This window comes from Nothobranchius furzeri, chromosome 1 (genome assembly GCF_043380555.1).
Source record: "Nothobranchius furzeri strain GRZ-AD chromosome 1, NfurGRZ-RIMD1, whole genome shotgun sequence".
In the NCBI taxonomy this organism is placed as follows: Eukaryota; Metazoa; Chordata; class Actinopteri; order Cyprinodontiformes; family Nothobranchiidae; genus Nothobranchius; species Nothobranchius furzeri.
The window spans coordinates 75,068,597-75,081,478 of NC_091741.1; the positions used below are offsets into that span (position 1 = coordinate 75,068,597).

The window sequence follows — 12,882 nt, forward strand, 5'->3', positions numbered from 1 at the left end:
CATCTCTCAATATGCAGCAACATGGAAAGAAACGCAGATGAGTTTGAGAAGCAAATTAGGGAGGACAATGTCCGTATCACCATGAGAACACAGTCAGTGAATTCTGAAGTTTAATAGTTTTCTGGGAGTTGTCAGTTATGGAATGGAAACACCTTTTAACCCCTTGATTTTTTGTTTTGAATTACCACACCTTAAAAACACCTGCTGGGACTGGGAGGGAGTAGAAATTATGTTATTGGGATTCGGATAGGACAATTTTTTTTTCCTGCTGTCTGGAATTGGGACAAGAGCTGTTTTTTTGCGATGGAATTGGGTTGGGAAAGCAAAGAAAATCCATTCCCGTCCCCCTGCAGAAGGTAGTAACTAGGCTCAAACATGCTCCATGCTCCTTATCAAAAAGAAACATGTTGGTCGCAAAACACCTCTGAGACTGAAGAACTACTTAGATCCTAGAGACTTAATTTATTCCGTATCTTAAAACCATCTTGCTGCAGGATGCAGATTTAAGTAACACCACTCACCCAAGTCCAGAAAGTGTTTTTGAATGAATGAAGGGATGGATGATGGCAGCAGCTGGAGAACAGATTACCTCATTTTGCAGCCTTTTAGTTCATCAGCAGTAAAAGCGCCAACATGTTTAATGTCATACAGTATCTGCCGAACCTGAAAACGCTCTTACATGCCGTCAGCAACTGTCACAGCTAAAGTGAACATGAACAGAAAAGCTGATCCCAGAGGCTTGGCTAATGCCATGGGAAGGCTGGGAGCAACAGGAGGTCTGCAGGATTCCAGGGTGTCAATGGTGGGGTAGCTACTTTTGCTCCTTCAGGTTTAATTTTCCCCATAATTCAACCATTTTACTGACTAGCTTTCTAATTGGTCATGAAACACACTTTAGTTAGACTACAACAGAAGTTTAAAACAACTGACATATTTTTCTTCCTCTAAAAAGCAGTATGCACTTCTTTTATGCACTAATTAGCTTTCTTAGCCCAAGTATTTTTTAAAGATTTGAAAGAAAATCTGAAAGAAAGTTAGTTTGTTTTTGATATTGGACAATAACTATAAAACTTGAGTGTGGCTTAAAGATTGCTGAATATAATTGTTAATAGTTATTTATATATAGGTATTTGATGTTTAAGTACAATATGCACAGCAGTGTAATAACAGCTACATTAAATAAATCCTGCCATGTTTGGAGCTTGTTTAACAACTGGTGAAACAACATTGCATCTAAAGTAACCTATAGTCTAAGGTTCTTACGGTTTAATGTTTGTTGGGAAAACAACTGATCCAGGTTGGCAGGAAAGCTGTTTCATGTATATTTCACCAAACAGGATGCCAAACCAACTTTATTTGTATTGCACTTGAAACACCGGCAGGGCCAACGTGCTGCACACAGAACAAATACATAAAACACAGTAAAATGCAATTTAAATGATAATAAAAATGATATAAAACTAGTTAAACATCTGAAATGGTGTCAAAGGCCTGTCTGATTTTTAAAGGAAGCTCATTCTGCAATCTAGGAAATGCTGCAGTAAAGGTGCAGTCTCCTCTAAGCTTATGATTTATCTTTGTGACAATCAGGAGCAGCTGACCTGGGGTGGGTGTGTATGTGTGTAGTAGCTCACACAGGTAAGGCGGGGCAAAGCCATTAAGAGATTTTAAAACATGCAGCCAGTGCAAAGAGGGCACCAGCAGCATTTAATACTCTCTGAAGCTGAGAGATAAAGGCATAACTTAAGAAACGATGTTCTATAACGGTCTCACGATGTTCAACTGAACTGCAGAGCAAACGTTACAATAGAGGTTAAAGTGCTCAGAGTCCAAAATCATTACTTCTGCTGTTAATCAGAACTGAGCAGATTTTTTATATCTGTTAAACAACAAACAGCCTCTGTCAGTCTGGAGGAAAAGCGATCCGAGTCTGCCAATGAATTTTAATTGATCAAACATGAGAGAATAAAGAAATATTGTTTCAGAGAGCAATTTTAACAGTGCCAGATAAAGGCTGGATTTGCAAGATTGACCTTCTTCTTCCTGGCGGGTTACCGATATGTCACACTGAGTACATTAGACATTGATTGGCCATTTGAACCACTATGTTGAACAATTGTCCAAGCCAAGTTGTAACAAGGTCATATAAATCATCAGTTCAGAGCACTAATGAGTGAAATGTTTTTTTGTTTTTTTTTTTTGGCTGTAGATTTATAGTCATAGTTTTGTAAACTAACTTTCACATCAAACCACACCCCCTGCCTTTATTTACTCAGTCAATAACATCCACTTATGAAAGACATTTTGGGTTTGTCCAATGAAAGGACAAGGGAATTATGTTGCTTCTTTGCAATGAAAACAAACATTTAAAGGCAAACTTAAAATAAACGTTTTCTAAAACAATGTCTTATTGCTAATCGTCATCAGTGGATGCAGTCAGAATCATGATAACAGGTGCAGAAGCTTTCAGATGGGCACTTTGAGTTCACAGATACAGACAGCTGGCTGTTCAAACAGCATAAAAGATGATAAATGATGACAAGATTGAAGTGGCTGTCAGCATTGATCACCTGGTATTCTCGTTTAATTGGAGCCTGTCAGCTCTTTGCATACAAACCCCCATTTCTGCTGTCACAGTGTAATGTGCCATTAAGTGATTCGTTTTGTCATGAGTCACATTTTTACTGAACCTTGACCACATACACCACTGCAATATTTCTAATGTGCATGAGAGTAGCATGTCAGCATGGAGTCTTCAAAAAAATGTATGGCAGTTTTTACAGCTCCAGCAATGTGTATAAATACCATGTAAAACTCTTGTTGCTAGAAATACTATATTTTAAACCATAGTTTTGACATTTTGTTTGTATGTATTTAGACAGAGTATGGTGAAGTATACAGAATGAAGGGTTGTTTGGTCCAAACCGCTCTGAATATATCCCAACAGAATAAAACACAGTGAGGGGGAAAAAATTACTGTATTTAGTAGCCACCAATTGTGCATGTTGTTCCACTTAAAAAGATGCCAAGTCTGTCATTATCATCATAGGTACACTTCAGCTGTAAGAGACAGGGTGTAAAAAAAATCCAGGAAATCACACTGAGATTTTTGAAGAAATTATTTGTATAATGATGCAGAAAACAACTATTTAGTACCTACAAACAAGCAAGCTGGAGTACCTGGAGAAAACCCACCCATACAGAGACCACGTTCTTACTTCATGCAGTCAAGTTTTGAAACTGCAGGGCAACAGTGATACCAGTTGTACCACCATGCAGCCCCCTTTTTCATCTTATACATGCGGTACTCAAAACTTTAGAACATCGTGCAAAAGTTTTATTTCAGTAAAAGCACAAAGGGGTCCAAACCAAGCCCCGAGTACATAAGAATAAAATCACTATTTTATTGATCTCATGCAATATTCTAATTGTCTGATATTTTAGATATGGGTTTTTTTGTAAACTGTAGGCAGTAATCACCACAATTATAACAAATAAAAGCTTAAAATATGTGGCTAGGCATGTGATGATCTCATTAGTTTCACCTTTTAAGTTTATTTACTGAAATAAACAAACTTTTGCATCATATTATATTATTTTCTAGCTTCACCTGCACACTGCTATTGTGTAAATCTGCCATAGTATCTGAATTAAAGAGCAAATTAGCAAAAAAAATACTATTTGAAATGCTTATTGTGGATATTTCATTTTAAAATACATAACAGCAGTGTTTCTAGTAAAAAAAAGTGGCCTTTCTCAGCAAAGCTTCTAAAAACACACTTTTTTTCTAAATCTGAACCTCTGACGTAACCAAAGGGAGTAAGAAGCTCGGTGCTGCCTCAGCTCAGTGTGGAAAGTGGGTAGTTTTAGGGTAGAGGGGTCATGTTATCGAGTCGGTGTGTGTTTACTAGTTTTGGATTGTGTTCATTTTGATAAACTATAGTTTGTGAAGGCTGTACCACCTCCAGCCTGTCGGGAAATTGAGTCCACAGGTTTCCAAATAAGAGAAACAACACCTCTATTTCCGTGTCTGAGGGTGTTTTGTGCTGCTGAAAAGACGGACTGCTGTGGCCCACATCTGTCAGTACCAGGACAGGGAGGTCCGCGCTGGGCTCCGGAGACCTGTGGCGGGTTTTAAAAAATTAAATACGGATTTTGGAGCTCAGATCACCGTCAGAACTGACAACAAAATAAAGACGCGTGGCTCAGTGGGCCAGCTGGTTTCCTGGTCAGAACCGGATCAGAACAGCTGCCTGGACCACCAGGAGAGGATGCGCAGCTTTTAAAAATACCAGTTAGCCAGTCGAGCTGGTTTCTGGGTCGGAACCAGAACATAACTACCGTGGACATCCAGGAAAGGATCATGTGCAGCTTTTAAAAATACCAGCTCATCTGGCTCACTGGTGTCTGGGTCGGATCCGGCTCCTCACGTTGTAGCACAATGCCTCTGCTTTGGCCGATGGTTTCTCCCTCTGGTTTGTCTCTGCTCTCTGAAGCATGCAGCAAACTCAGAACTTTATGGTTTTGGTCCATTAGAAGTAGAAATATAAATATGTAAATTTTCCTCTGTGTCAGAGCCGGCATTAGAATCCATAGTTTTCTCTGGAATAAGCTAACAGGACTCCCTCAGCTGACATCACTTGGTTTGTCAAAAAATTAAAAAAAAAAATTAAAATTAAAATTTTCTCACAAAAAGTGTACAAAATATTTTTTAAACAAGTGTCTATTGTTTCTCTAAAAATTGGTTCATGGGAGTCTCTAACTTACAATTTGTTCTTTAAATTCAACAAGAATGCCTAAGGCAATGATTCTCAGAACATAAAAAGCACTCCACTCCAATAATGTTAAAGGGGACAAAGAATGCAGTTTATCAGCTAAAACACTGCTTTGGCTCTCTAAGAATATAAGAAATTTTCTTTTGGCTTTCATCTGTCCCAGGAGCCCTGATACAGGCCATTCTAAACCCATAAATCAGCCTGGCTGTGAAGAGCTATGTACCCCTTCCACTTGGCTAGGACATGAATATGCTAATGAGCTGCTTGCTGATTGGTTGGTTTAAACCAGAAGGCCTCTGACACTAGAGACGGCAGATTGGATGAGGAAGGGCTCCACATTGTGACGTTTTTATGAGAGGTTTCTCAGAAAATATGTTTTTCTCTGGCATTTTTAAACTTTCTAATTTACTTAAAAAGTAGGTCACCTGTGGCTTTGACTTTTTTGGCATTCTACTTTTGACCACCCAAGCTGTCTTTATTCACAAACAAGAAAAACAAACAAGATTGTCCCCTTTAAGTCTAGAAACTCTATTTAAAATCAGAAGGCTAATTTTAACTGTAGTAATTAAAACAACACAGCTCATGAGTTGAACAAAACAGAATTTCTCACCACAGTGATCACATTATTCACTCTATCATAAATGCGAAGCACTGATATTAGCTGGAACCAACACTTACAAACCAAAAACTCAAACTTATCTAAACATTGCTGTTCATTAGAGGTATGCCATCATCTGTTGGAGAAAATGTGCTCTAGAATATCAAACAGTTCAAAGACAGAATGCTTGCACACTAATTTGATGCTGGTGAGTGTCTTGACAAGCTGCACAGAACCTGCACCATCTCACCACAAAAGCAACTTTAAAACAAAATGTCTTTCCTAGATTTGATGCTGTCTCTGTTCAAAACAAAATCTCGTACTTAGATAATGTTAAACCTTTTACAAGCCAACACATCTGGAGTAAGCTATCATGACATTATCTATGGCTGTAGAGAGCTGAAAATTTGTTGTTAAGTGAATGTCACAAGATATGAATGCTTAAAATTTAGATGAGTCACCCAACACTAATGCAAACCTGTATCCTTTGGTTGCTTTATATGATATTCAGAGAATGTAAAAAGTTATTAAAACAAATACCTGTATACTGGACCTCTCAGCTTTTGAAAAATGTGATTGTGTCCTACAAAAAAGTCTCATGACAGTGAAGGGGTCATGAATGTGTACTGTGCAAAATATGGCCATTATATTTTGTTTCTAGGCATCAACATTTTAATGTCACATATTGCAATACAGTTTCATTAATTGACCTTTAATTTTTCTCTTCCTAACAGATTTGGTCTTATCCTTCATCGGAATGAGCCTTTCCTCTACAAAATCAACCTGGAAACCATGTCTTATGTTAAAAACATTAGTTTGTGGGAGTATAACTGCATCCCCAAATCTGTAGTCTACACCCATCTAGCTGGCTACTACTTTATCAACTGCCACACAGACTCCACGGGCGCCACGCAGCCCCAGCTCATCTTAGACAGTGTTACAGATGGCGTGATAGGTCAAAATCACGATGTCACCGGCACACCCTACGTGTCTCCGGATGGTCGCTATCTGGTAACGGTTGACGATGGCGATGGCTTGATGAGGATTCAAACTATTTCTGACCAGGGACAGATCCAGGAACCCTTCGACATCCACACCAACTTACATCTGTCTGACGTGGCTTTCCAGCGCTCCTTCACAGAGATCCACCAATACAATGTGTTCGGCAGCTCCGGTCGTCAAACTGATGCGCTGTTTGTGGAACTGAGCACTGGCAAAGTCAAGATGATCAAGAGCTTGAAAGAGGCCATCAAGTCATTTGACTGGCCGTGGAGCAGCAGAAACAGGGTCATGGTGAGTAGTGGACTTTTTGGACAGTACCTCACAACACCATCCAGAGAGTCCCTCTTCATCCTGGATGGACGACTTAACAAGCTCAACTGTGAGATAACCGACATCCTCAAAGGCAACGTCGTGGTTTGGGTCGGGGATTCTTAGGCTAGGGCATTGAGACCTGCTGAGCTTTGTTTTCCTTCAGAGGTACTGTTGCACTAAATTCTGTTGCAGATTAATTTTGTAAGAGCAAGACACTGAAGGCCACAGATTCAGAAACCAATTTGATGTGTTAGTCCACTGGTGACGGGCATCCAAAAGTTACTTGAGAGGCATAATTAATTACACTGTCTTAAAACATCAACCTTTTTTTAAATTCCACCTGGTATCCTTGAGTCATTTGGTAGTGGCATCTTCCAGGAAACTGGTATGAACTTGTAAGTGTATGCACTGATATTGATTTTACTAAATATGTGGGAATGCTGTAGATAATTTGACAACCTGCAGTGAATTGACAAAACTATATAAACTCCTATAGTGCACTGTATATAACGTCGATGGCCAGACTCAGTCTTGTGATTTAAGTTACCTGTCCCCAACTTTTTCCTGTGCCTTCAAGGAAAATTTCCCTCCATCTGAAGAATGAGCATAATTATTCCCAGTGTGGCTGCAGACTGCACCTCTTTCTTTGACCCCTTCATTCACGATGAGTGTGGTTCCTTACAAACCTGCCACTCGTCTGTCTGTCCGTCCATTGCAGTCGACTCAGTCTAATTAAAATGAGCCCTTGCTGTGATCCCATCCTGTTTGAAGTGGAGATGGAGTGGTTCATTATGGCTGTGCTCGCCGCAACCTTTGATCTGAAATTATAACCAGCTTTGGAAGGTTTTGAAGACTATAGTTTATTTTTCTTTTCTTTGATAGTCTAAAGCAGATAAATGAAAGGTTTTGGTGATTTAACTCCAGTCGTACCAGCTTTATACACAAAATTAAATGTATTTCAAAGAGTCAATAGATTGCATGACAAATGAACGAAAATGTGTTATAACTTCAAAATTCCAGGACCAAATGAGAGATACTAGATGAGTTTGGTAGACGTGCACTGTTTGGCAGTATATTTCAAAAGGGCATTTTAAATGTGAAGTAATGGTGAGCTAGCACTCTGGGGGGTAGTTGTACTGTGCAGAAGGTCTTTTGAGATTGAATGATAGAAGCAACTGTTTTTAGATGCTTCTACAGTAGATTTGTAGCTCGTACGACACTGAAACAGTTTCCTGTTGGACACATTTCTATGCATTCCCACCCTCCGACTCTGAATCACAATGGGCAATTTGTATCGTAAATTTTGTTTGAGCTTTAACGTGTACATATGATTTAGTTATTGTCTTTCCTGTCAAAACTTTCTTATGTATATTTTCGTTTGGATTCTTTTTAACACCTTTGGAGTTGATGGTAGTGATGGTATCTGACCTGTACATAGCTGCTGACGGTGAGTCCATTCGTTTCCCATCATTGAGAGGACTCTTCTTTAAAACCAAATGCTCAGCATATTCCTCCTTTTTAAGAATGAAAATAAATACCCGTCATTCTTTTCATCCTGTACCTGAGCATATTGTGATCAGACAGCTTTCAGCTTCATATACCCATGTCTTGTATGTTACTTTTTGTGGTTGTTATTTATATAGAGAAAACACGCTTGTCATTTTAATCAACAATTAAAAAAAACAATGATAAAAGGAAATGAGTGCATTGTTTTACTAAAAACATATTGCCACTGGCATACAGACAGGAAGTGAAGAGTTTAATTTAGCAGTAGAGCCAATTATTACTTACAACAAGAACAAGGTCAGGACTCTGGTGTCCCATTGGGTGAATTTATTCTGCAGCAAAAGGTGGATTTCCACTTGCAAAGTGGTTCAGTACAAAAGAATAATAAAAAAAAGGAATCTGTAAAGGGCTTTGACCTAATAATACAGACTGAAACCGAGACCTGTATAGATGGGGGTTAATAAAAACTTTTTTCCTTTTGTAAACCAATTCAATTTTCTTTGCACACTGACTTCCTTTTTTAAGTGTGCCTGACATGAGTCAATATAATGACATACTGAAAATATCTACCAGCAAGAAAGAAAATAATACTTTTAAAACATGAAAGTTTCACTCTAGGAAGAAAAAGTTCTTATTACTGCAAGATTTTCTATGAAGTAAAATATCAAGAAGTCAAAGCTGGAAATAGGTTTTGGGTAGGAGTGTCACAGATAAAGATGTTCTGTTTGTAACTAAATGAACAAATATTACTGTTCTGCAGCATCAATAACAGGATGTTCTAAGTATATTGAATCAATACAATTGCTTGTGTGGGGAAAAAATCAAAAATAAGAAAACCAGAACATTCTGTACTTATAAAACAGCAAACCAATCAAAACCCTACATGAGCATTTTAGTCAGACTAGTTCATCCATTAGGATGGCGTCAGTGCTAATGTGCCACAATGTTCTAATGAATTCACTGTTCAATTCTCTCAAGTTTATAATGCAACAATATTTATACACTCACCTAAAGGATTATTAGGAACACCTGTTCAACTTTTCCTGAATGCAATTATCTAATCAATCAATCACATGGCAGTTGCTTCAATGCATTTAGCGGTGTGGTCCTGGTCATGGCAATCTCCTGAACTCCAAACTGAATGTCAGAATGGAAAAGAAAGGTTATTTAAGCAATTTTGAGCGTGGCATGGTTGTTGGTGCCAAACGGGTCGGTCTGAGTATTTCACAATCTGCTCAGTTACTTTACTGGGATTTTCACATACAACCATTTCCAGGGTTTACAAAAACTGGTGTGAAAAGAGAAAAACATCTAGTATGCGGCAGTCCTGAGGGCAAAAATGTCTTGTTGATGCTAGACATCAGGGGAGAATGGGCTGACTGATTCAAGCTGATAGAAGAGCAACTTTGAGATAACCACTCCTTACAACCAAGGAATGCAGCAAAGCATTTGTGACGCCACAGCACGCACAACCTTGAGGCGGATGGGCTACAACAGCAGACGACCCCACCAGGTACCACTCATCTCCACTACAAATAGGAAAATGAGGCTACAATTTGCATGAGCTCACCAAAATTGGACAGTTGAAGACTGGAAAAATGTTGCCTGGTCTGATGAGTCGTGGTTTCTGTCGAGACATTCAAATGGTAGAGTCAATTTGGCGTTAACAGAATGAGAACATGGATCCATCATGCCTTGTTACCACTGTGCAAGCTGGTGGTGGTGATATAATGGTGTGGGGGATGTTTTCTTGGCACACTTTAGGCCCCTTAGTGCCAATTAGATGTGCATCCCACAAATCTCCTAACCTGGCCTGCCAGACTCCCCCTCTGTTTAATTCTGCACAGAGGAAGGGTCTGGGAACTCTCCTATTCAAATAACCCCACCCCGTGAGAATTCTAACCGAGCCAATCAGCGCTGAATATCGTACATCACACACCATAACGCAGAGTTTGTCATAAACATGGTGACTGAAGTGGAGTTAGCTGTGGCTCTTTCCTTTGTTCTAAATTATTTGAAAATGTCTTTAAAACCACAACAAGCAGGGGCGGCGTTACGCCTGGCTACTTGGGCTGAAGCCCCGGATGTTTTATGAAAAGCCCCGGATCTAAAACATGGAAGTAACATGCAGTACCGAAGTCCAACAGAGAGGAAGCAGCTGGCAGTAGTTTGTATACAGCCTGCCTGAGCCTCCACCACTGAAGAAGAAGCCCTTCAGCAGCCGACTTCTTCTACACTCTGCCTGAAACACATGAGTGAAGATGGACATAAGGACGTTTTTTAGACCAAAAGTACGACAGAACCCCAGCTTTGATGAGACTGGTGTTGACTCAGGTTTGTGAGTCTTATTTGAAAATATTTGTTGTGCTGCTGGTTTGCCTAAAGTTAGCTTACTATCAGGTAAAGTTGATGGAGAAAGAAAGGGAATATTTACTATCATCTCACTCTAAACACTAACAGGAACAATACTCTGCCCTGAAAATGTTTAATATGTAGCTTCAGATTAAAAATTATGTGGTACACGACAAATATATATGATGTTGACTAGCGCGTCACGTGTGTGTGTGTGTGTGAAAGCCCGTGCGTTTGTGTGTGTGTGTTAATCCCCAGATTTTTTTCAGTCCTAAATCCACCCTTGACAACAAGTAGAAGCGCTAAAAGCCTTTCTTCTAAACAAAGATGTTTGTGCTGTCGTCAGACTCCACTTTTACTACAGCTAGAAAACTACAGCGTCATGCGGTACAATTGGGATTTCCGTCTTTTTTCTGATTGGTAATTTTTGAGCTGCCTAGTCCCACCTCTCAAGTGCCTCTCTGCCTGTGAGTTACCAGACTCTTTCTCTGTGCAGAATTAAACAGAGGACAAGTCTGGCAGGCTAGGCTACAAATCTCCATCAACTGCAAGATGCTATCCTATCAATATGGGCCAACATTTCTAAAGAATGCTTTCAGCACCTTGTTGAATCAATGCCACACAGAATTAAGGCTGTTCTGAAGGCAAAAGGGGGTCAAACACCATATTAGTATGGTGTTCTTAATAATCCTTTAGGCGAGTGTATGAAGGGTAAAAAAAGTTTTGTCTTGTTTTGTTTGGGGTGGGGTGTCCAATAAAAGGATCTCTTATACATATCAACTAAACTGGAAACTAGTCACCCCAAACATCTACTAATGCAGGGGTGTCAAACTCAAACTTCCCCCTGGGCCAAAATTAAAAATTAGGATTAAGTTTAATCAGTTGACTTTGGAGGTTGTTTGGTGCTCTTTCCACTTCAACCACAAGCAAATTAGTGAGAGGTTGAAATCTCGATTTTGGGCCTTCAGAGTTGGCTAAACAGCGGGCAAGTTTGATATGAGTTGACTTTTTTCAGTTAGTCTGCAGCCAAACCCTTCTTGTGACTGGTAGCATGGATGCTAATGACAGCTAACAGAAAAGGTGGGGGTGCTTGGCATTGTGAGATTTGTACAATTGGCAGCATTTGTGCTAGGCATCCAGTTCTAATCAACATTTGAAGTATGATCTCACAGGAAAAATGTAAATACAATGTGTGCCAGATTTGGCCTGAAGACCTGAGTCTGACACTAAGGAACATGTGCTGATTTCTAGTTTGATCGCTCAAGTTTATTTATGGAGCACTTTCCACAACCCTGGAAGGGTTGAAACCTTAAAATAAATAACTAAAATAAAATATGACGCAAAACTAAATGAGAGGGCCGTCATGAAAAACAACTAAAACCATATAAGTGAAGAGCGTGCTGGGTAAAAATATGTTTTGAGTTAGCTTTAAAAAGTGGCAATTAGTTTGACGCAAGTCAGTTGGGAGTTTGTTCCAGAGTCTAGGGGCTCCCACTGAAAAAAAGCCTTCACCCCAATGCTTATACCTGGACTGAGGAAGTTCCAGGAAAAACTTGTTTGATTATCTTGTTGTCCTTGTCTGTCGATGCAGGCATAAGTGTCTGAGAGGTAGGTGGGGGCTAGGCCATGAATATACTTGTATGTAAACAGAATGAATTTGTATCATGTTCTAAAGGACACAGGGAGCCAATGCAGCGCTGAGAGGATGGGGTAATGTGGTTGCATCTAGATGTGTTCGTGAGGAGGCATGCTGCAGAATTCTGGACTAGCTGAAGACAAGCAAAGGAAGACTTGGACAGACCAACATATAGTGCATTGCAATAGTCTAGGCATGAGCCAATGAATACGTCAATTACTTTATCTAGATCTGAGCTATTTAGAAATTGCTTGAGCCTGGACACAGCCTGGAGTTGGTAAAAACGTGCTTTAACCACTGTGCTCATCTGCTTGTCAAATTTTAGTTCAATGTCAAAGATGATGCAAAAGTTTCTAACATGAAGCTTGTTTTTGGAGGCCAAATGACCAAGATCAGGCATGTAAATACCAGGGAGGTTTGGAGGGTAATGCGCTCTGTCTTCTCTTCGTTTAAGAGCAGGAAATCAGCAGAGAGCCACAGCTGGAGGTTATCGAAGCAACTCAGCAGCGATGTTACTTGTTTTAAACATAGTCAGCATAACAATGAAAACAAAGGTTATGTCTAGTTATTCTAACCCCAAGTGGTCGCATGTCTAAAGAAAAGAGCAAATAGGTCTGTTAAATACTTTTTTAAACCATTAATCAAACCTCAGTAATTCAGCGGATGGCTCCTGTTGATTAAGTGAAAGCTGGCTTAAATAT

At 39.5% G+C, this 12,882-nt stretch overlaps 1 protein-coding gene across 2 annotated transcripts in view; it reads left to right on the forward strand.

Annotated features, from left to right (window-relative positions):
* fstl5 (follistatin-like 5) overlaps window positions 1-8,386 on the forward strand; it is a 279,655-nt gene extending 271,269 nt beyond the window's left edge. For both annotated transcript variants that reach the window (XM_015951097.3, XM_015951089.3), the window contains one exon: window positions 6,108-8,386. In XM_015951097.3, coding sequence (XP_015806583.1) covers window positions 6,108-6,810 — 703 coding nt within the window. In that variant the 3' untranslated portion in view covers window positions 6,811-8,386. The remainder of the gene's footprint in view (window positions 1-6,107) is intronic.
* Window positions 8,387-12,882: the final 4,496 nt, after the last annotated feature.